The sequence below is a fragment of the Beta vulgaris genome, chromosome 4, assembly GCF_026745355.1.
Source record: "Beta vulgaris subsp. vulgaris cultivar EL10 chromosome 4, EL10.2, whole genome shotgun sequence".
Taxonomy (NCBI): domain Eukaryota; kingdom Viridiplantae; phylum Streptophyta; class Magnoliopsida; order Caryophyllales; family Amaranthaceae; genus Beta; species Beta vulgaris.
In genome coordinates, this window is record NC_079205.1 from 57251899 (window position 1) to 57275109 (window position 23211).

The window sequence follows — 23211 nt, forward strand, 5'->3', positions numbered from 1 at the left end:
TGCACACCATGCACCCAGTAAATTTGTTCTATTTTCGATGAGTAAATGTTCTATTTCAACAAATGGTTATTTTTAGCATATTTTTCAGCAAAAAAATATGTTCTATTTTTCGTAAAAACTGTTCTATCTTCTATAAGTAAATGTTCTATTTCAACAAATGTTCGTTTTAAGCTTATTTTTCAGTAGAAAATTATGTTCTATTTTCGTGAAAATTGTTCTACTTTCGATAAGCAAGTATTCTATTTCAAAAAACTTATTTTCCACCCGAAAATATGTTATATTTTTCCTGAAAATATGTTATATTTTTCCTGAAAATATGTTATATTTTCCCTGAAAATATGTTATATATTTGATAAGGATATGTTCTATATAAGTAATTAAATTCTAGTAATGTTCCATTTCAATAAGAGAATATTCATTTTCGTAATTGGATTTTTTTCGTAAATGAATTATTATAATGTTTCATTTCAACAGTAAAATGTTCGTTTTCGTAAGTGAATTTTTGTAATGTTCTACTTCACAGTAAAATGTTTATTTTCGTATTCGTAAATGTTCTATTTTGTATTTTGGGAACATAGTTCTCATTCAATACCCGCATTATCTATCTAATCAGCCGAAATATTTGAAAATAAAAAATCTGATTGAATATCCAATTTATCTGATTGAATCGACATGATCACGAATCGGATACAACCGTAGTTGACTAGTGGTTGGTCGAGTGGATATCTAATGCAAAGTGCACAATTCCAAACCGCCATAACACAAAATTAACTTTTCTACAAGGTTCGTTGCAAGTTGCAACTGTCTTCAATAGTTTCTTACATTTTTACATTACAGACGTTGCAGCTTTCAAAACCATCCAACTTTCAACTGTCTCTTCTTCAAACAACTAATTCTAATCTTCTCTCATCTTCTCAATTCATCAAACAACTTTTTCTCTACAGAATTCTCCCCTTACTATTCCATTGTTCAATTGATTATATTATCCACTTTCTCTCTCCTACATGAACCTTCATTTTATCTAACAATGTGGACTAGAGTTTACTCCCAATTTTCTAAATCATCAATTCTCAACGCGAAATTAGGGTTAGGGTTTTGTTCGAGATGGTATTCTACCGCCGAACGAGGAAAGCGAGTTGCTGCGCTTTGGGGAAACGGCGATTACGGTAGATTGGGGCTTGGTAGCGTCGATTCTCAGTGGAAGCCCGCAATTTGTTCTGGTTTTAATGGCGATAATCTTCGCTCCATTGCTTGTGGTGGTGCTCACACTCTTTTCCTCACAGGTTTTTACTTCAATTTACTCAATTCATTTGTTCTTCAATTACGAGCATAATGGCGTCGGAAGTGGAATTCATGTGTTTTGATCACTTTTGTATGTATATAGTATAAGCTGATTGATTTATGTTTTGCTATGATTACTTGGAATTGTAAATTATTTTGTGTGTTAATTGTTGGGAGGAATTCAGTTTTAGTTGTCATATGACAGAATCTGGGCATGTTTATGCCTCTGGGCTCAATGATTTCGGACAGCTTGGGATTTCGGATGATAAGGATTATGCCATGGTACGATATCGAGTGCCAAAGTCGGTCCAGAATAAATGTATCATTCCCTGCTATGTGTTTTGATTTTTTCTGGAATTTCGGTGCTATTCCTTGTGAATGCTTCTTGCTTTGAATAAGCTTATGATTAGGTTGATTATTTTGTGCTCCTTCTTTATGAGGCTTTGAAATTCTGTCCGTTTGTTACAGCTCTAATTGATGCAAAAATTTAATTCATGGGCCAGAGAGATGCTGTTGGGGGTACTTTTATTTTATTTTACTGTTTCTTTTTTGGAAGGGCAATGGAGGGGAAACTGTAAATAGTGATATCAGCAATGATTGTAATACTGTAATGGTCGGTAATGGAGGTGGCAGTGAGATGATGTTTAGGGGAGGCTCATGGTTAACACAATGATTTTCCCCTTTTTCGGCTCTCATTCAAATACTATAAATTAATGTCATTGATATAGTAAGTTGGTTTGACATATCAATGATCAACTAACAAATAATCCAGCCAAAGTAATAGGAATTGGACCCAGTGGCGTATCTAGGAATTTACTCATGGGGGTACGAATACGTAAGTAGTTAGACTCGTCAATTTTTTTTTTTTCAAAATAAAGCTTTATTAATATTTTTTTCTCCCTAAGTTTAAGTAAGAATTTAGACATAATTGCTAACTATTTAAGTGTTCAATGTTTCAATTTAAATAACCAGATCTTTAAAAATAAGTTGTTCAATTTAAAAACAGTAGTTTAAGTATATAAATGAGGAAATTTTGAAGGAAAAAGAATAGAGACAATATTATTGTTTCGGAGCTTTTCTTTTTGTGGGCTTATGAATTTGTAGTTGCAGAGTAATCTTAATTATAAATTTTTAGTTTCACACGAATAGCAATAGGCCCATAGAGAGTAGTATATAGTAGAAGTGTTGAAGATAAATTAAACATGAGTCAAAGGGGAGTAATTAAAAGCAAAAAAAAGAACTTTGTGAGGTTTTGAACTCAAGACCTCCTCATGAATTCATGGATCTTTCTTTTCCCTTCTGCTACCAACAAGACAAACCTCAACATATTGATTTGTTTTCATTATTTTCCAAAAATAATGGGGGTACAGCTGTACCCCTTGTACCCCCTCTAGATCTGCCTATGTTGGACCTAAGACGATTCCAAATAGAAAAACTTCAATCATTTCAATTCATTTGAAAAAAAAGAAAGAAAGGTGATATCTATCCCTAAATATTAATCTGAATTTCCCATGAATCTCAATTAGTAAAAGGTGCGCAAGGGTAGAAAATAGCTTTGCACCTTCAGTTCATCTTAATGCGTAAGCACTCTTCCAAAAACTGGATACAAAATTGCTGCTAGACAGACTGCTTTGTTAAGAAGCCAATGTAAATGAAAGACTAGGTCAGAACATGACATTGAAAAAAAATGCAAACAATGGTATATTTTCATAATTGAGATTATATCATTGCCTTACCAAGTTTGCTTTTTTAAGCTTGAGGGTGAGGACCTTCTCAAAGGACCAAAGAAAGAGAGATAGAGAGGGATTGAAATTGACATTTGCACACCCTCCTAGCTCCTATAGTATTATTTTCATCTGGGCTGTTCTTGGATATGCTAGTGTTTCTATGATTGCATCTTTAAATATTAGGTTGGTCAGACTGAGTGGATTAAGTTTGTGTTGGCATTGGCATGAACCAATGGAGCATTAAACATGGATCTGGGATATTGTTTTGTCTCTGGAACCAGCTTGCTGTCGACCTTAAATTTATATATGAAATTGAATCTGCTGGATCTTAACCCATCCTGCTTAGAACTGGATAATGAATAAAGTTAAAAATATAAGATCTTTACCACAAGATGAGTAGTAAGGAAATAATAGAATCGAAAATAGAACTGCAAGACCTGTCTTACATGCCGTGACACTGCACGAGAATGTTGATGTACTGTGCTTTAGGTAGCACTTCTGTGGATGAGCGTTTTGAAACTTCCTGAGATTTCACCTATTCTTGTTGTAGTATAGAGCAACTAGGAAGTAGAATATGGAGGCAGAGTCACTAAAAAGGAATATTCGCAATTTATCTTTTCTTTTGCTTTAGTAATTTTGTGACAGAATTTTGGAAGATGGGCTAGTCTTAGATTTTCCGATTAGGTCAGCAACTGAAGCATGCTTTATTTACTTTCCTAAGGTTCCAGCTTGTGCGCCTATAAAATAACTTGAGTTTTAAAATAGATATAGAGCACTTGTAGTTTTCTAGTACGTATATTGAAAACTTAGAGTTTCCTAAACCAAGAAGAATATTGATTTTGGATATGTAGTAGTTTTCTCTCATCTGCACATGGACATTATTAGACTACATCATCATTGTTCAATTCTGGGTAGGCTCCTGTCTAAGGCACGGTGGGGTGGCAGCTCAGATACGTAGCTTTGTTCATGCCATAACAAAGATTATATTACTGTGAGATTCTTGATCTGAAATGCGACAACTATCTACTATCATAATAAAGTAATGCAAACGTTAGAATAGGCCACTTTGATTTAGTTTATAAAATTGGAAGGCAAAATAATAGTGGATATTTTAGCTCTATTTGGAATTGGATGGGTTATTGAAGAAGATTGGTCATATGCAAAATTATTTTTGTCTAGGTCTAAAGACTAGATTATTTTTGTTCTTACTTACTTTGACTGTTTATAGTACCCTTTGTAGTATAATAATATTCTTTGTCCTTTGCAAGGCTTTGCAAGGAGGTGAGATGTTGAAGGAACATCTCAAGTTCCTAGCTATATTGCTTCATATTGGACTATTCCAAAATTTTATAATTTGTGTGCTAGCTGTTTGGTGGTTACTCTTAACAAGAGTTTTTTTGCTTTTTCGAGACATGCTGATTTTCTGTCCCTTTTTCTCTTGAATTTGACTGTTTTTTTTTTTGTGTAACAGTATCCTTTCGTTTGGTCAAAATGTCAAAAAAATGGCTATGTTACTTTATATCTTCATCTCTTTTCAGGAGCCAGCTGAAGTTTCTGGAATTGAAAAAGAGATCAAATGTATCTCAGCTGGCTACTGTCATTCATGTGCTATTACAGGTTCGGAGTATGAAACTCTCAATTTAATATTATCATAATAAATTGATCACTACCCCCCCTCTCCCCTGTTCCATTCTAAAAAGAATTTGAAGTTGTTATCTTATGTGATTTTTTGGGGTAGAACTGCCTGATTAGCTGATCCAGTAAGTAAGTGTATCTGATGTTTAATTGCACGGTATGACGGTTCTACTCCCAGAGTGATGTATGAATAAAGGAAAACGATCATAAAGGAACATAGGACAGAAAACTTTTATGATTTTGCTGTTCCAATTTTGCATGGAGCCACATTATTGATGTATCATACTTGTACATCTTGGTATCTGTATTGGATCTATAAAGTTTCCCTCACTACTGCAACGTTATACTAGCTTCCATTCTTACATATATTTTTACGCATACCTGTATAGGATATCCCGCAAAATTTTTACCCTTTCCATTTCTAGTAAAATTTCTCTTTCCACCCCCAACTTTTTCTTACTATTTCTTTCTCTATTCCCAAGACTTTCTCTTGTATCTAGTTTCTCTATCTATCTGCAAGACTTCTGTTATGTTTACTCTCTAATCATTATTGTTGATCCTCATGCCAAAAGCAAGTGTGATTTCTACTTTGGAACAGAGGCTGTATTATATCCTACAACATTAGCATTACCCCAATGCAATAATGCCTTAAGGAAGCTCTTGACTTGGTTAGGTTAAATGGGGGTTGAATTTAAGCGTCTTTCCCTTTATGATAAAAGAAAGCCTGTTTATTGACATTTCATCTATTATGCATATACGAAGTAACTATCCTCTATTTCACAATAAATAATAATTTTGATTGATTGATGAGCTTTTATCTATGTAGTCCATTGTAAAGAAGAAGTCAAAGTTCAGATATTTTGTGTATGTCTATACAAATATTCTTTTAAAAGAATTGTCGTGCTTTGCATTTTGAGATGTGTTAATGCAATTGATATGTTGTTCCTACTATGCCTTTTCTTTTATAAGTTTTAAGCTTCGTCAATGCTGTGGAGCTTTTCATTTCCATTAATGGTTTTCAATTTCTCCAAATTGCAGTGGATGGAGAGCTCTATATGTGGGGAAAGAACTCTAATGGACAACTTGGGCTTGGCAAGAGTAATTATCTATAATTGATCATATGATTGATTGTGAAGCAATATATAGTTACTACTTTGGTGATTTTTATCCTCCAAGATTTTCCATCTCTCAACTGTGAATTTTTGATGATTTGAGAATTTCATAATTCTATTTCCTTTTTTTTTTTTTCAATTCTTTTAGTTAAAGAAATCATCACCGTGTTATATACTGGCAGTTGTGTGGATTACCATGGCTTGTCATTTTGAAGGTGTCTGAAGCTTGTTCCATTATTGCTCAGTTCCGTTGCTGGTCATGATAGTCATTTGTTTGACACTCTTTGTCACTTTTTTTTTTTTGTTACTCTTTTTACATTTCATTGTCTATGCTAATCAGGCATTGCTTGTTGAAAGTAAGCATGTCTTGGCTATCCCAGAACTTAGTATAGCTTATATCTAAATAATGCATAGTTGTTTTATGTCATTAGTGTGCTGCACTTGGATGGTATGGCAGCTAAGCTATGATGGTTGCTTTGTACTTGGTTCATCCTGTGTATGGTTGTCCGTATTTGCACTCATCTGACATATTCTGTACGTGTTCAATATTTTTATTTGAAAAACTTTGAGGAACTATAAGACATGCCCATTTTTTCCATGTGATCTGCTGAATTTTATTTGGCCCTTGAGACCTGTTATTTCAACTAAGTTTAGCATTCAATTAGACTTAGCTTATGAATTGGTTTAAGGCCACTTCTTCTTGACATCTTAGGGGTGTTTGGTTAGACACGTAGTAAAGAAAGGGTGATGATTGTAGTGGCAGTATGGTGGCTGTCAGTGTTGGTGAATTTGGCTGATGGTGGTTGAGTGATTAAGATGGGTTGTTTGAGTTGTTGGGGGTTGTAGTTGCCGCTGGTGGGCTTGCGCAATGGTGGGGTATGTTGTTGATTGGGGTGTTGACACTTTGACAGGCAGTTGTCGTACAGGGATATGGGGGGACTTGACACTATTAAAGAGGAAAGGAAAAAAACACTGACAATGGAAAAAAAGGTCGTCATTATCTTTCTCTTTACTAAAACCTCGATACCGAAAACACTCCTTTAACGTGTTTCGTTGGACTTAGTACAAGCTCTTAATTACTATATATGGCTAGTAACATGCTCTCTATCTGTCAGGTGCACCAAAAGCAGTCTCGAGACCAAGAAAGGTTGAATTCTTGAATGGGATCATCATTGGAATGGCCGCTTTAGGTTCAGAGCATTCTATTGCTGTTACTGGTAGAATCTTTGTATGATTTCCAACACCTAGTACTTACATCTAAATAAAGGTACTTTATTCACCTGCTAAAACTTTCTATGCCCTCTTTCTAAAAAAAGATGAAGGTGTCACCTTGAGCTGGGGTGGAGGAGCTTCTGGAAGACTTGGTCATGACCGTCAATCTGGATTGTTCAATTTTTTGAGCAGTAGGAGGTACATGTATATTATATCAATTTTCTTACTTTCTTAGTTATGTATTTCTTTGGATACATTAGGATAGTTCTAGTTCTCTCTTTCACAAGTCCTTTTAGTAGGTATAGGGGTTTTTAAAATTTCTAGCTCTTTCTTGGGTAACTTCTCGTTTACATTGGAGATGTTATTAATGTCCCCATATACATGTCTGGAAAGTCTTGCTACCCTCTTAGTTCTACATATCGTGATTGTTATCAGTAGTTTATTACTTTCAAATATCCTCAAGTAAGTTTTTGACTTGGTAACTTGCATGCATCTAAGACTAGTTGGGTTCGTTTTGAGATTACTCTATATTTACTTCCTTCTGGATAAATCTCAGTGACACTCTAGCTAAGGTGGTTATAAATAATACTGAAAAAGATTCTATTAAGCTGGATCTCGGGGTACTCATTTGTATATTTCAGTTACAGGTCAGGAAGTGCATAGATAAGCTGCTGACTCCCACCACTCTGTTTATGTTGATTGTTTAGCTCTACAGGATGATAAATTCTAGCAGAAAGACCAATTACTTTCTAAGTTTGTGCCTGTTTCCTACTTCCTCCGTTTCAAAATAAGTGCAACATTTGCATAGTGTTTACTATTCACAGTTTAAACTTTAATTAGCTTTGGTGATTTACATTTTAGGAAAAACATAGTCATGTGGGATCTTGTTAGATTCGTCTGAATGTGAATTTTTTTAATATCAACTTTTTATAATTTTTAGTTATTGATAATTGAAGATATTAATGGTTAAAATAATGCATTGGCAAACGTGGAAACAAGAAATGTTGCACTTATTTAGAAACGGAGGAAGTATATATCAGATCCAGTTCAAAATTCACGATTGCAAGTTATTCTTTTGACAAGTAGTAAAGAATTATATTAGAAAGACACCAAAGGGGTGCAAACATGTACCGGGGGGGGGGGGGGAACAAAATTTTATGCCCTTGAGCTATCATGGAGTAATTATCAAATTAAGAGAAGTCTAGTATCGCTCAGAATTTATACTGACTCCATCCATACAAAAGTCTCAAAGGAGAAACAAAAGAGCTTGATGAGAGGAGGCTAAAGTCTCTTACAAGCTATTGCTAGTTAGAAGTATCTATATATTCATTAGGGACTAACGAACCTAAGTGGTCTGCTTCAAGTCATAAACTTTATGTTGATTCATGTTATCATGATCTACTGCAGTGAATATACTCCGAGGCTTGTCAAGCGACTTGAAGAAATCAAGGTGTTTCACTTCCCCTCTTTTTGACTTAAGGTCTTTGGATACTTGGGCCATCTGGAGTTTAACATGTTTATGAACTTATTACGTGATTTTCAGGTCCAAACTGTTGCTGCTGGCTTGCTGCATTCAGCTTGTATTGATGGTATATATGTAGTGGGTGCCAGAAGATATTCTTGAAGCTCACTTGTGTTCATGTAGATGACTGGATTAAATTTCTGTCTTTCCTTGTTTCTACAGGGAATGGCAATGTCTTTATGTTTGGTGATAGAAACCTAAACAAGCTTGTGAGTCTATAATTTGTTGCTTTGCTTGATTTTGCTACTTGGTAGCTTGTCATTCCCATACTAATTTAATCAATATGCAGAGCTTTGGAAATTCAGACAATGCTACTGTTCCCTCAATGATGTCCAAACTGCCAATATCTGAAGAAGTTGCTTGTGGTGGTTATCACACTTGTGTCCTAACAAGTAATTTCTGACTTTTTCTCTCTCATATGTGAAAACTTGTCTCATTTGAATGTACTGCAAATGCCGAGAATCTCTCATTTCCCTGTATTATAGTTAGGCCAGAAAGTACAATGTTAATAACATATTTGAAAGAAATTTAAATATTAGTGACGAAGTAGAATATATATTAATCTGTTAGCTCATGCCACCGTGCTCACATGATAAAATTTTGACTACTCTGTGACCGTCATTCTTTTCAAGATTGAAACACACTTCTATCTTAGTTTTACGGCTATAGTAGGAATCCCATTTTTGATGATTCTGTTACTACTACTTTTTTTTTTTTCCTTTTTGGACTATTTCTTGTTTAACCCATGTCTTTTTTAGTAAACTTTAAGGTTCCACCACTTGACCTTGTGAGGGATGATCATGATCCCCTTTTCTTTTGTCTACCAAAGGGTATTTAAACCACCAACCGCAGACTGGTTGGGTCCATTGACCCTCTGAAGGTTAATCTAGATCCATCTTTCATCCTCAACTACTGAGTTTATAGTTAATTCTTCCTTTTGAGTGTAAGTGACCAAATATTCTTCTTTTTTAACTTCTTCTGGGAAAAGAGGACAGGTTGAGACCTTATTTAGGTGGGTTTCAAGCTTGAACTATGATGTGTGCTCGAGTAGGATGGAGAGGATCTCTGATGCACGTAATTGTTTTAGATCTTGTACTTTTGTTTCGGGAACACTTGGAAACTGAAAGGATTTGAAACATTTCCAAGAACTGAAACATTCGTGTGAAAATGCTTGATGAAACACAGAATGAACAGAATTTCCTCCTCATTGCTCATGTTTCTCGATTGTTTCTTGCATGCTTTTTGTGGAATAATAGAAAGTTAATAATAAGGAAAGGTAGACAGATCAGAAGTCCCACCAGATCTAGAAGTTTGTGAGAGGGAGAGAGGCAGCAGGCCAGCAGCGTGCATTTACTATTTGCCACAATTTAAGTTGCAGTAAAATAGTGGCAGATTAACTATTCGAAATTTCGGATCAAATCGATGGATAATCAGATCGTTCAGATCAGATCTTTTTGCACACCCATAGTAGAGATACCTTTTGTATTCAAATGGAGAGAGTAAAGCTGTTGTAGAGTTCTATTGAGCTAATGTAAGTGCATGGTTGTGTGAGTCGAGAATTGGAATGAAGAAGAATTATTTCTCTAAGTTTAGAAACACTTCCATTTCCTTTGTCTAAAAACGATAATTATGCTAGTTAAATCTATGTGATAAGAGTTAGCTCTCCATCCATAATTTCAAGTAGGCTATTATTTAGTTGAATCCTATGATTTTTGACTCAATTTGATCAATATTGGCATCTTGTTCTTGGGATTCATGTCTCTAGAATTGTTACCAAAGCTGCACTACCCAAGTTTTTTGGGATGCTAAGGGGGATAAGTAGCTAAAACTAGAGGCTACAGACCCTTCTCATTTCCTAAATTTTTTGAAGGTGCCAGAATAATTATTGGATGCACGTGGTTTTAGAATTGGTGAAAATTATGATGCTGAAATAGAGTCCCTTACAATTGGCAATGTCTATAAGATCTGTCCAAAGGAAGTTGCATTCTTTAGATTGGGGATGGTGGCGAACTATTCATTGAGTTAGAGGTTAAAGGTTCAATTTCTCCCGTTAGTAAAGAGATGTGCAAAATACATTTAAAAGATAAAATGGAGAAGCAAAAGATGACAAAAACTTTAGTGGAATTTGAGCTTAAGACCACAAAGGTTGATAATGAAAAGTCAGAGAAAATTGTTCCGAGATTTGATGTACTTTTACTTGATGAATTTCGTCTTTGAGAGACGTCTTTGCGAGGTGCAGTCACTTTTCTCGTTTTTTAGAGGATGAAAGATGAAATTCATCAAGTAAAAGTACATAAAATCCCGGAACACTTAGCTTGACTTTTCATCGTCAACCTCCATGATCTTTGTGCACAAATTCCACTGAAGTTCTTTCCACCTGTTTTCATTTTATCCTTTAGATATATTTTGAATAGCTTCTCATTATTGGAAGAAATTGAACCTCTACCTTTGCCTCAATGAATAATTCACCATCCGTCCCCAGCACGAACGAGAATGCAACTTCCTTAGTTCCTGTAGACAAATCTTGCAACAGGCATCACCGATTGTAAAGGAATCGGTTTCAGTATCATAATTTTCACCAATTTTCAAAACAAGGGCATTTGAGAATTCTTTATAAGCACTTTAAAAAGCTTTAGGAAACAAGAAGACCCCATAGCCTATAGTTTCAGTTGTTTATTCCCCTTACCATCCATAAAGAACTTTGGTTTCGAAATTATAATCCATCTTGGGGTTAGAGAAACAATTCCAGTGAGATGACTCACAATAACAAGAACTCAAAGACTCACAGGATTCAACTAAATAATAGCGTACTTGAAATTATGGATGGAGAGCCAACTTATCACATTGATTTAACTAGCATAATTATCATTTTTAGACAATGGAAGTGATTCTAAACTTGAGAAGTAGTTCTTATTCATTTCAATCTCGATTCACACACTCATGCACTTACATTTAGCTCAACTGAACTCAACAACTTTACTATCTCCATTTGGACATGGAAGGTAACTTTATGGCTGAAGTCCTTTATTATCATTTTCATTTTGTTCCTAATAGGTTGAATATAAACGGACCACTGATTTTACCTTAACAACTTTACTCTCTGCTCCTTATAAGCGTCTTTTTAAACTTCTTTTAGATATTGTAAAATTTTAAGGGTATTTCTGATATTTTAAGTGTCATTTGGTATCTAATTGGAGTATCATACCTTTATCTAAGGCTATGTGGGGTTCTCATCTAGGATTTAAACAAAATTTGATTAGTCTTCGCATAATATGAATTGAAGGGTTGGCAAAATTAAATTCTTGGGGAAACTTAAAGTTTCTACTATCGAAGCTTAAGGTCCAGCCTGTGATATCCAGTGATATTGGAGGTCTGAAATGAGAGGCAGTTAAAGAGTTTTCTTACACTGGCAGTGCTGGTACCCTGTCGAAGATGTTGGTTCAAAAAGGTAGATGTTTTCAAGTTTACCTAAAGGAGTATGTATGTAGGGGAAGTTCTGAGGCAAAAGATGAATCTAATCGTAGAGACTGAAGTCTGAAGGTGTAGGGGTATGAGTTGCAACATTTGTAAGTGGTTTTTAGTTTCAATTCCCTAGCATTGCTAAGAATGGTTTAAGTTGTAACTTTTGATTCGAAGAGGAGTAAAGCATTAGACAGGTTTTATCGCTAGTTTGGAATTTGTGAATGCCTATAAAATCTGATAAGATGAAATGGATAAAGTAATGGTGTGTGAAAAGCTAGGACATGAGGATGCTTGTCATGTATTGTTTCTCAATCCTAGTAAATAGGCAATTGAGGAGGAGCTACAAGAGTTTTAAAGCTTTGAAGGAAGGATGATCCATAGGCCACAATCTCATGCTATTTCTTGTTTTACTTTTTGTAAAATTTAATTTTATTGCTTCAATGCACATGAAAACAGACATAAGTTCTCTCTCTCTCACACACACACACACACACACACACACACATGAATCTTATTTTGAAGCATAATTCGAGCATTCTCCAGTGGTTAAATTTGTGATATTCTAAATTATGTAGCAAAAGTAATACTCAATTTCAATCAAAACCAAACTCTAATATCTCCTTATCTAAAACTCTATACATGTATTTCTATAGTTGTAGACCTCCTCTTTGAAATTAATTTTATAATTTTAATGTGGCATGCTTAGGTGGTGCTTCCTTTGCTTTCCACACTTAGGTGGCACTCCCTATGCAACTATCTCTCCAAAGTTTCTCTTTTATGTACATATATAGATTGAGAAACACTAGATTCAACGTAATCTATTATTTCATGTGACTTTTAATTGGCTCGTCAACCCCGCTGTTTTAGTTTCTATATACTCTTTTGGCTTCAATTTCTTAACCAAACACCCTTGTTGTCTGTAATTGTCTGACTTACTTTAGTTTCCCTGTTTAGTTATGTGTAAATATCCGAGCATTTGGTCTCCATGATATGATAATAGAATATATATTAACTTGAAATATGAAGAGATCACTTGGCAGCTCTTCATACTCTAAGAATCGCCTCCGGTTATTTGATGCACATGAATGCTTATTAACCTTGTACATTGGATCTTGTAGTTTACCATTGTTATTTTGGCACAGAGAGGGGAGAACTGTATACATGGGGTTCCAATGATAATGGCTGCCTTGGCATTGGGTATGCTTCTGTTGGATTTCTCTTCTTGAAACATGACTAAATAACTTTTGTTAGTGATATTTTATTCTAGGAAATCTCATATAGCAATTAACTTTGTCCCTTTTCCTTTATTGATATAGTTGTACAGATGTCATCCATTCCCCGGAAAGAGTTGAAGGTCCTTTTAGGAGGCAGTCAGTGAGTAAGGTTTGTACTATCCTTGGAATTCAGTTATTTTTTCACAATGAGAGCATGAAATTGCTGCCTGAATAAAAGCCAAAGAGGGAAACGTGTGCTCATGTTCACTTTCGTTGTGTGTCAACTCTTGTATATCGGGATGATTGCTTTTCTGATTGACATACTTCAAAATCATGAGGCTCCTAGGTTGTGTTTGTTACTTACATGATTTTACATCTACTTGCATCATATCAGGTTTCTTGTGGTTGGAAGCACACAGCTGCAATTTCAGGTGGGTGTTTGTCATTGTGAGTCACATTTCATTTATTGTAATCCTTTTGTTGGTAGAGATTTATTCATTACTGATGCATACTTTTATTATTATTGATCAAGCTTATCCTCCTCATCATCAATGTCTGTTTCAAGTTTATGTTGAGTTTTGCCTACACTGATGCTGTATCCTTTACCTTATGTTTGGCAGATGGTCATGTTTTCACTTGGGGCTGGGGAGGTTCTCATGGAACATTCTCTGTGGATGGTCATTCTTCCGGTGGACAATTGGTCTGTTATCATTTTTTGCACACCCTTCAGTTTTTCCTTTCTGGCTTTACATGAATCATGGTTTTAAATTTTGAACGTTCCTGTTATTGCAATAATGGTTACCCACCTTCACTTACAACACTGATGGTTTGCGGCTGTCGCGGCCAAATATGGCGGGCCTTATATCCTAGTACAGAGCTTTCAAATGTTATTTTCTGAAGGGCACGCCTGATGCACTCCCGTTTAGGCGCTGGTAAATTGCTTCTTGGTTGTCAGGTGCAACGAGCTTGCACAAAGCGAGTCGTCTGGGCTGCTGTTAGATGCAAGTGAAAGTGGCTATGAAGCACGGGTACGCCTCTTGAGGGCCGAATTGCGTACCCGGTACAGATACGGTACGGGTACGACTAGGATTCGTCCCCAAAACGAACTCAAAAATCTGGGTACGTAGGATGCTCTTGGGTACGGCCAGGCGAAATTTGGGTACTGTTGGGGCTTGTGAGAGACCTACCCAGCCTTGTATAACTCAGATCTAGGGTTTTCCCCAATTTCCCCCAATTCGATTATCTTGGTTTTTTTCACTCTCATGGAAGCTGCGCAACCCCTTTCTCTCTCTCATCTTCACCAGCAAGCAGCACAAATGCTCGGCAGTCACGCATATGCTCATCTTCACCAGCAGCCTTGTTACTTGTAGCCATGCTCGAGTTTTCCTTCTGTAGCTAATTCCTTTCTGGTTTACAGTTTACTTTTTTATTTTTGAATGTGGGGAAGGGAAGGGGAAGGGTTAGACTAATAAAGGAGCACGTGAAAGTGAGAAGAGTGTCATAGACTCATAGTGGTGTAGTACAGGTACACTACAGCTGTCCAACATATTCTTTTAAAAAAATAGACAAAGTTGTTTCTTTTACTGTTTGTCTTTTTTCTCCATTGCCACATGCAACTAGCCTGTCGAGATCACTCGACATAGTAAGAGGAGATTCTCCAACGCAGGGGGCTTCAATCCATTACAATTGCACTTCTGTGTGCATGAGTTTCAAGTTCTTAGAAAGATCCCACTTCTTCATTAAGCGTTCGTCGGCACATCCACAACTAGGCTCTTGGTCAAGCTTTTCACAAGTTCAACAACTTGTGCACTCATCTTCTGGCAAGTGCCTTGATCTCTTATCTCCCAAAGAGATCAATAGCTTGACGCTACCCATTTGGACCTTGGTCGACGGCTCACAAGTTCAGTCACTTGTGCACTTGTTCTATGAAACGTGTTTGGGATTCCATTCATGAACCCATCTAATGCACCCACACAAGGGAGGGGTTAGACCCACGAGATTACACATTCATGTACTTGCATTACAACAATATCTCGGATAGCACATCAGCCATTTCAATTTTCTCGAAGGATTCTCTTGAACCATCCCACATATGGGCCATTTCAATTTTCTCAAAGTACAACGAGAGTTGGCTCTTAGTCATGGGGATGCAAAATGGCTATCCAATTGTCTTTCTCCAATCCATCCAACAATCGCAAGCGTGACCAACAACATCTATGTTGCCAAGTTAGTGAGTTGTAAATTCACGTTGGAACTCTTTCGATTTTGATGGAGGAAAGACCTACTTAGGATCGTAGCCCAATCTGCCATCTCCCTTTGTTGTGGCATTACACGTGCTTGTGGTTGGAAAAACGAAAACACATCCAATGCTAGGGAAACATGTGTTCGTACCAACGTTTTTCCCGTATGTTCTACTCCAACCAAGGTCCTATACCAAGTGGACAATTGTAGAACAATTCCATCCACAAGCATAACTGTTCTATGCGCAACATTGAGACTATATTTCCAGCCCGAACTTAGCCAAGATATATTCGTTCAATGAATAATATTCCCACATGGTTTATTTGACGAATAAAGGAAACACAACACGATAAGATAAGTTAAACAAAATAGAAACAACCACAAGTTTCTCCAATTTACCGTGCATTCCTTTGTCGTTCATTAACTCATAGAGCAAATAGTCCAAAATTCGTCCTTCGAAACATGGATAACGCATGTCTTCGTTTCCAATGTGTCCCTTTCTCGATCGTATGATGAGAACACTAGTCTCAAATACCCTGCATCAATCAGGTTTCTTATTAGAATAATCAAAACTATTCTCATTGCCTCATTGGGTCTCGTATAGATTCCTATTAGAGACGTTGATTCTCCCAAAATAATTGAAGTTCCAATCATTTGCGTGCCCTCCTTTTATTGTTCCGCACTTTTTGATTTGGTCGTGGCACTTTGCTCGACGCGAGTGTGCATCTCGTTTGCTGCAGTAGGAAACGCACTTGAAGTTGTTCTTTGCATAATTCCGACACCTTCATTTAACTTGCTTGCTTTACTCTTAGCCATCACATTTGGCGTTTGTTTTTTCGAATACTTCTTTTCCGCACCAAGAGGTTCCTGTGATAGCGCATAGATCTCGCCTAGACCAGCCTACGACACTCACGCAATTTGTATATCAGAACGACGTAAGTAAGAGCACACACGAGAACACAAGAGTTAGAGAGAACTTTTATTTCTTGAGAGCATCTTTTATAGAATGCTAAAGTGTTTACAGAATTCTCTACCAATGCCTAAAGTAAAGCCTCTATCTATAATACAACAAAGCGGCTACAACCCAGCCACACATAAGGAGGTAACCGCCCACTAACTCTGGTATCTTCTTAGTTGCATGCGACTTTCACGAGTTATATATGTCAACCGCCATGGCCTCATCCAACGTATAGCATTGCGCCTAGACGTAGTCGACTCTATGACTAGTGCTGACAAAAGTGACGGTTACAAACCTCCCCCACTAAATAGAGGCTGACGTCCTCGTCAGGTTTTCACTACCGAGACATTCGTCGAGAGGTGTACTCTTTCCCCTCGCACGAATTCTAACAAGTAGTCGTCACTTTCCTTCCGGTTCGAATCGCTCACTACGAGTCTCCTTTATCCCATCCCCCTCATGATCCTCAACCAATCAGTGGCATCCGCACACTTACGGGCTTCAGATTTTGGTCACCTTATGGCCTTTAATCACTAGCTAACGGGATCAAGGATAATTTCTATAACCTCTCCGCCATTATTTCCTTCAAAGGCGACATAGGAATCTAGGGCTTACTTCCCACATCAATGGAAGTAATCATTCGAGGTACCTCCCTTTCCACAAAGGAGGGGCATCTTCCCCTTTTTCAAAAGTCTCCCTCATCACGGGTCTTTTTTTGGTGCGAATGATGACGTTCTCCCGTCATCCAGTCGTGTGCTTGAGTGCTCATGTGCTTAGGAACCACATGCAAGCCCTTTCCTCAAGACTTAGGTTAACCATCGCTAACCCGTGTCGACAACAATCGTCATTGTTGTACCCGACACTACACATTACGAGGCTAACCACCTCTTAAATCAGTTTACTCTCATCACCCGAGACTATTCGACAAATCTTTTACCCTCTCTTAGGGTTTTCCCAAATTACAAGTTCGAGCTGCAACTGCAATTTGGCGTCGAGAGACAACACCAACGCATGGAAGACCTTACACGGTTCCGTCCATTGATTGAACTCCCCAAATTTCTTCACTTGGAATGGAAGTTTCATTTGGGTAGCCTTCGATCCAAACGAACAAACGTTAACGTTTGCTTTGTTATGAATCCAAGGTCCAGTGCATCCCGCTCGAGTTAGGATACACTTGTTCCAGTTTCTCCGTATGAGGTTAATCCCTCACACTTTGCCGGCCGCAAGTATGTACTCCTCAAACCTCGACGACGCTGCAAAGATGAACTTTCGCCCACCTACAAACAGTAGGCAATTTGCATAAAATTGATTCAGTTTCATCCCTAAATCAGAATCTTAAATCGATAAAAACCATTATTCACGAATTTGGGTAAAATATGGATAAGTATGGTCTTTGACTCACTGTTATGACAGAGATTACCAGAGATCCATCTCCGGTGATGTCTGGCGCTTGGGCAATGCGTTTTGAGGCAAGTTCACTCTCTTTGGTCTTCTCTCTTTCCATCTTCGCTTCATCTTCCTCCGTTACCTTTTTTCTAATTCTTGTTTCCTCCTGCTTTCCCTTTATCTTCTATCTGGAAGCTTCACCAGTTCAGCTCCAACAGTGTTCCTCATTCTTTATTAGTTTTATTCTCTTTTGACCTGTATACTGTTTGTCTCGATTTCTCCCTTTTGTTTCATTGTGAATTGTGAGATAGACTAGGTAGGTACCCTCTCTTCCAAGGCCCTGGACTAGTCACTGTGAACCCCTCTCCCCTTCTTTTATTGTATGTGATAGGCTTTTTCAAAAATAATAAGATTTCTTACCACTTGTCTTGAAGTTGTATCAATTTTACTTATTGGGCTCTTTTACAAGAAATCATACTACACAGCCCAAAAAATATACCATAAAGAATACACCAAATATAGTTGGGACTCACCTACGCATATGCACACCTTTGCCCATGTGCCTAGGCTTCAGAGTTCAAAGATCCTTTGCGGCTTGCGCGATTCAAAACTAACATGGAGTGTTGTTATACTGAGAGTGTAGGAACGTGGCAAAACCAATGTTGGTTCGGCTTTGGGTCGGGTGATCTCCGTTTCAGGTCATTTCAGGTTGGGTCATAGAATATTGGGTCGGCAACCACTTGGTCATGACCAGAATGTTCAATTTCAGGCCAAGCAAGTTAATGTAATCGAGGTTTGGTTGGCTTCGACTCTTACTTTCCTTGGTTGTTCGGGTTCAGTTGTTTTTGGGTTTTGGGTCGTGATTTTGTGTCAGTACCTAATTTTCTCTGATCGGCTTTGGGTGGGGTCAAATTTTGCCAAAATTAGTGGCGGCCTTGCAAAAATTTAAGTTTCCAACTTTGCCAACATATTTCTTCTAGTTCTGTGTCTCTTTCTCTCCTCTCTTCACCCATTTCATTGATTCAGTCTCATGAACACATCATTTTCTGTTTGCTTTGCTCTTTTACCAGCTACCATATATCTAACATGACATCTATAGGCAGAAACAGTAAAGAAAAGCACCCTATAGTCTATAGCATTACAGCAAGAAAATGCCTTTGCAGACTCTGTCAGGTGCGCAGGCATGTCAGGCAACCTGACATGACACTAAAACAAGGATAAGACACAAAAGTAGTGGGTTAGTGATGGGATATTTCAACTTGTCTAGTTACAGAACTTATACTCTGGCCTTTTACATTAAATAGGGCAATTAGGTGGTTGCTGTTCAAGCTTTATACAAAATGAAATGATATGATTCAACATGAAAAGAGCAGTCTAAAATAAAATGCACGCTGCCATGAGGGCATGAGCAGGGTTTCGCAAAGGTGATTTATTATGTAGCTTTGCAAAAACATTTTTTAACAAAATAGTGCAGTATAGACAGAGAGATACACATACAACCCTTCTCCTTTTTGGTTTTCAATGTTGAGTAATATGAATTTAATTGTGAAATAGAAGAAATGGTGGTGGTGGTAGTATGTAGTAGTATTAATAGTAATACTCACTCTGTATTTTTTAGTTTGAGCACTTGGTATTATGCACAAATATTAAGGAACTTAGGGAAAAGAGGTAGATATGTGGGTTGATAATGGGACATATCTCTACAATCTAATATATTTAATAATAAAGGAATGAGAGAGAAATGGGTTCCCCATAACTTGAATTTATTATAAACAATTGGATGAGAGAGAAAGTGGTCTCATCCAACTTTTTTCTATTACAAATAGTGAGAGGAATTGGATGAGAGAAAAAGTGGTCTCAATGCCATAAATATTAAGATTCAAAGTGAGTAAGAAAAAAGAACCCTATAAGGAAAGTAAGCAAGATAAAGAAATACAAAGGGAGTATTAATGAAGGTAGTAAGAAATAGTGATATGATTTATCCTTAGGTCTTTGTTTTTCAGTAAATATGTCAATTCTAGTGAAAAGGGAACCATCTAAAATTTATGAAGACAAGTATATGATAGCTTGATTTTACGAAGTCTTGACAGATTTGGGGTAATAGCCAAAGAGGACCATATGATTTTATGTGTGAAAGGAAACAGATTCCTTCTGTGGATTCTGAGAATGGGAAAAAAAGGGTTTTGTGGGAAGTATAGACAATATAATGCACAAAGGGGTCGTCTCTTTGAAAATTGCCGGGGGGGGGGGGGGGGGGAATAATAAACTTATAAGAGCATAATGTCTCACTGAGGTCATTGGCTTTTGATGAGTTAGCGGAACTATACTTGGGACCGAATGAGGCTTTCTTTAAATTAATGTTGAGATTGTTCTGCTCTAATTGGGGAAGGTCTAAATGAACATGAATAATACGTTTGATTATGTTGGGGTTACTTGGCTACAATATTACCTATATTGTATATGGTGGACGGCAAACTATTGTAGGAGGTTGTTTGGGATGTGTAGACATTTCTTGATAAGTTCTTTGGGACTTTTTAACTATTGTAGGAGGCTGTTTGGGATGCGTAGACATTTCTTGATAAGTTCTTTGGGACTTTTTACCCACATTTTGAATGTTCTGCGAAACACTATGTTTTTTCTTTGGAGGCAGTTTATTCTGTTTGATTCCATAACATGCATGTTATAGTCATTAAGCGGTATGAAAAGTGATTGCTACATTATTGTCCAGCATTGTTACTATATGGAAGTATCTGTGAATTGTGATATTCATACTATATGGAAATATCTGTGAATTGTGATATTCATACTATATGGAAATATCTGTGAATTGTGATATTCATCAGTGTCTGTTAGGGCCTTATCGTTCTCTTGGATGCCTATATTTCTTCGAGCCGTAGCCATCAACCAATCGTGAATTCTTTACTTTTGGAAGTGTTTCTGCTAGTACATTACGAGAATGAGTAGTTGCCTTCCTTCTAGGCTTTGATGGACCATTTTATCCCTGTATCCTTGGGTGTTGAGATGACTAATTTGAATGCCAGCTGATTCTACAGGCTGCTTATGAGAAAGAAAATAAGAGAGATCCCTTTGTTCAGGAGACGATTCCTATGTTGGGTGTGGTTGCCTCTCTTTTCCAGGGACAATTGTCTTAGTATGTTGTCTTATTTTTCCGTTGGCGCTTTAGTTCAAGCTCCTAAGGGTCTTGTGGGAATATTTTGTATTTGTTAACTGGGATCATTTCAGGTCGAAAATACTATTTAAGATGGATATGGGTTTACTGATAGAAATAGGGGAACTTTTATAGGGTGGTGTAGAACCATGAGACTTGTTATCCTTTTCAGGTAAGCTTGAACTGGGTCCATAAATGAGATCTTGCAGGCTGCCATCTTTGATCATAAGCAACACTGAAACATTAATTGGACATGTAGACCCTCTATATATCTTGTAAATGGGAGTTATTGAATCTATTAATAAAATTATTTTATCTACCAAATACTTTATCCGGATATTAATTTGTTAACCTGCCTTGGAGCATTCTTAATTTCCTATACACTCCCATTCTCTGTCTGAGGATAAAGTCTCTGCTTATAAGATGATACGGTTCTTGCTATATCATTTTTCCTGGTCATTTATCATTACTTTTGAAACTTTCTGATGAATGCAGGGCCATGGGACTGATGTTGACTATATTGAGCCAACTGTCATTGATCTTGGCAGCAATTTGAAAGCGGTGGAAGTATCTTGTGGATTCAACCACACTGGTGCCATTTATGAATACTGCTGATTTCCAGAAGACGGCACTTATGTCATGGACAAGTTACTCCCAGAGCTTTTATGACCTGGACTAGGTACGCTGTGTATTCACCGTGTAATTTTCATTACATCAAGTTCTTTTGTTTTACATCTCCGATGTCATTTCTGTAATATAATCAATATGTCATGAATAATGAACAAACAAATATGAGTAATTTACATAACTGTATCTGTAGAGCAGGCCAAATTAGTTTGTCATGTGAGAAGTATTTTTGTCTCCCAAAGCCATTGATTGGTGTAAAGGTACCATATGCATGAATACTGTATAATAATTGTAAATGCAACTGTAATAAGATTCATCCCTACAGAATCAAACATGGAAAGTTTATCGACATTAAGTGACAGCTCAGTTATCTTCTCCAATTTGCTGTCATTTTTATTTTGTCCAAATATGATGCAGTTGTAGATAGCTCATCTCATAGAAGTTGAATTAATAATCTTGGTTTTGAAAAAATTACCTTCACTCTATAGTATTCTGCACAGTTATTATAAAGCAAGGTCATAGTTGTCGACCCTGTTCTCCTTGTCTGCTTTTGGTCTATGAGGAGTTACAAAAGACAGTGATGTAAACAAGATTTATTCTCGAGTCTTAACGTAGAGTCGTAGATACTCCCATTCGTGGAACAACCGAAACAACAATTCTATTCTAGGTATGTATTTTGGTTATATATATGTTAAGCTCACCTTTTTCTAGTTTGGTATCCCATTGTGATGTCTTATATTTCGTTGTTTGTTTAAGTTGTTGCTATGGATATCTCCAAGACTAAACCTGAAACAATACCCAATTAACATTTGTCGTCACCAGTTAATGAGGTTTAAGGTCCTGATTTTCTGAGAAATGTCGAAAACTGCTTAAATTACCCTTGGGAGCCTTTTGTCTCTCCCATTTTGTTTGTTGAAGGTTCTATCCAACGTTTGTTTCAGCTAGAAATGTTCACAGAATCTTTCGAACTTTTTCATGTGAGTGAATATTTTGTTTTTTTGATGACACATAAGAAATTGTAAGTGTCATTCGATAGTTAGTTAGCCTGAATATAGCCAAAATTATGTACCAAACATAAAGAGTTATTGAGACAATAGTCCATGCTAATGTATATGTCTAATCTTTCAAGTCTTAGTAAAAAGTTAGGAGTATTATATATATAATGAGTATATATTATTAAGTAAACAGTAGAAGAAAGAATTTTGACAAGTCCATGTTGATTGTTGATTGCTCCTGTCACTGATATACATGCCACAGCAATTCAGTTGTGCAGTGTGGCGGATAGACACACTTGTTATGCAAATTGGACCTTGATATATCATATTCACATCAATTCGTCTCTGTAAGTCTTGACTTTCATATTTTAATGGCCCCCACAATAATTTTGTTTTTGGCTCTGTCACACTATGTTAGAATTTAAGGTGACTTGTGACATTACAATTTTTATGTTGGCCTTTAAGATCTTAAGAATAAGATGGTGAAGGTCATAGAAATACAAGATACACAAATTTAGTATGAATAATCTTTATTGCTAGGAAATAAAATTTTTTATATGGATTTAACCGAAGCATCTATCCTTTTCGTTTATTACTTACCATTAAATTGGATGGGGATATGACATTCATCAATTTTGAGATTTTAATTTTGCAATAGAAAGATTTGAAATTT

The 23211-nt window shown here is 36.7% G+C and overlaps 1 protein-coding gene across 8 annotated transcripts; it reads left to right on the top strand.

Annotated features, from left to right (window-relative positions):
* Positions 1-759: 759 nt before the first annotated feature.
* LOC104890553 (ultraviolet-B receptor UVR8) lies at positions 760-21923 on the top strand. Of its 8 annotated transcripts, none has more exons than XM_048643412.2 (15): positions 760-1283; positions 1487-1563; positions 4547-4625; positions 5682-5741; positions 6871-6972; positions 7072-7165; positions 8375-8417; positions 8511-8556; positions 8652-8698; positions 8779-8881; positions 13070-13148; positions 13268-13334; positions 13560-13612; positions 13786-13865; positions 21412-21923. In XM_048643412.2, the coding sequence occupies exons 1-15, from the start codon at positions 1028-1030 to the stop codon at positions 21423-21425; spliced, it is 1200 nt and encodes a 399-aa protein (XP_048499369.1). In that variant the 5' UTR covers positions 760-1027; the 3' UTR covers positions 21426-21923. The 8 variants fall into 8 exon arrangements, with proteins under 8 accessions (XP_048499369.1, XP_048499372.1, XP_048499371.1 ...); XM_010676084.3 differs by having other exon boundaries at positions 765-1283; positions 13560-13596; XM_010676085.4 differs by having other exon boundaries at positions 765-1283; positions 13094-13148; positions 13560-13596.
* Positions 21924-23211: the final 1288 nt, after the last annotated feature.

Bases quoted from the DNA above. Each gene is read 5' to 3' on its own strand.
- LOC104890553 (XM_010676084.3), top strand. From the start codon at position 1,028: ATGTGGACTAGAGTTTACTCCCAATTTTCTAAATCATCAATTCTCAAC. The intron at 7,166-8,374 runs GTACATGTATAT...GATCTACTGCAG, and splicing joins AATTTTTTGAGCAGTAGGAG to TGAATATACTCCGAGGCTTG. The intron at 13,866-21,411 runs GTCTGTTATCAT...TGATGAATGCAG, and splicing joins ATTCTTCCGGTGGACAATTG to GGCCATGGGACTGATGTTGA.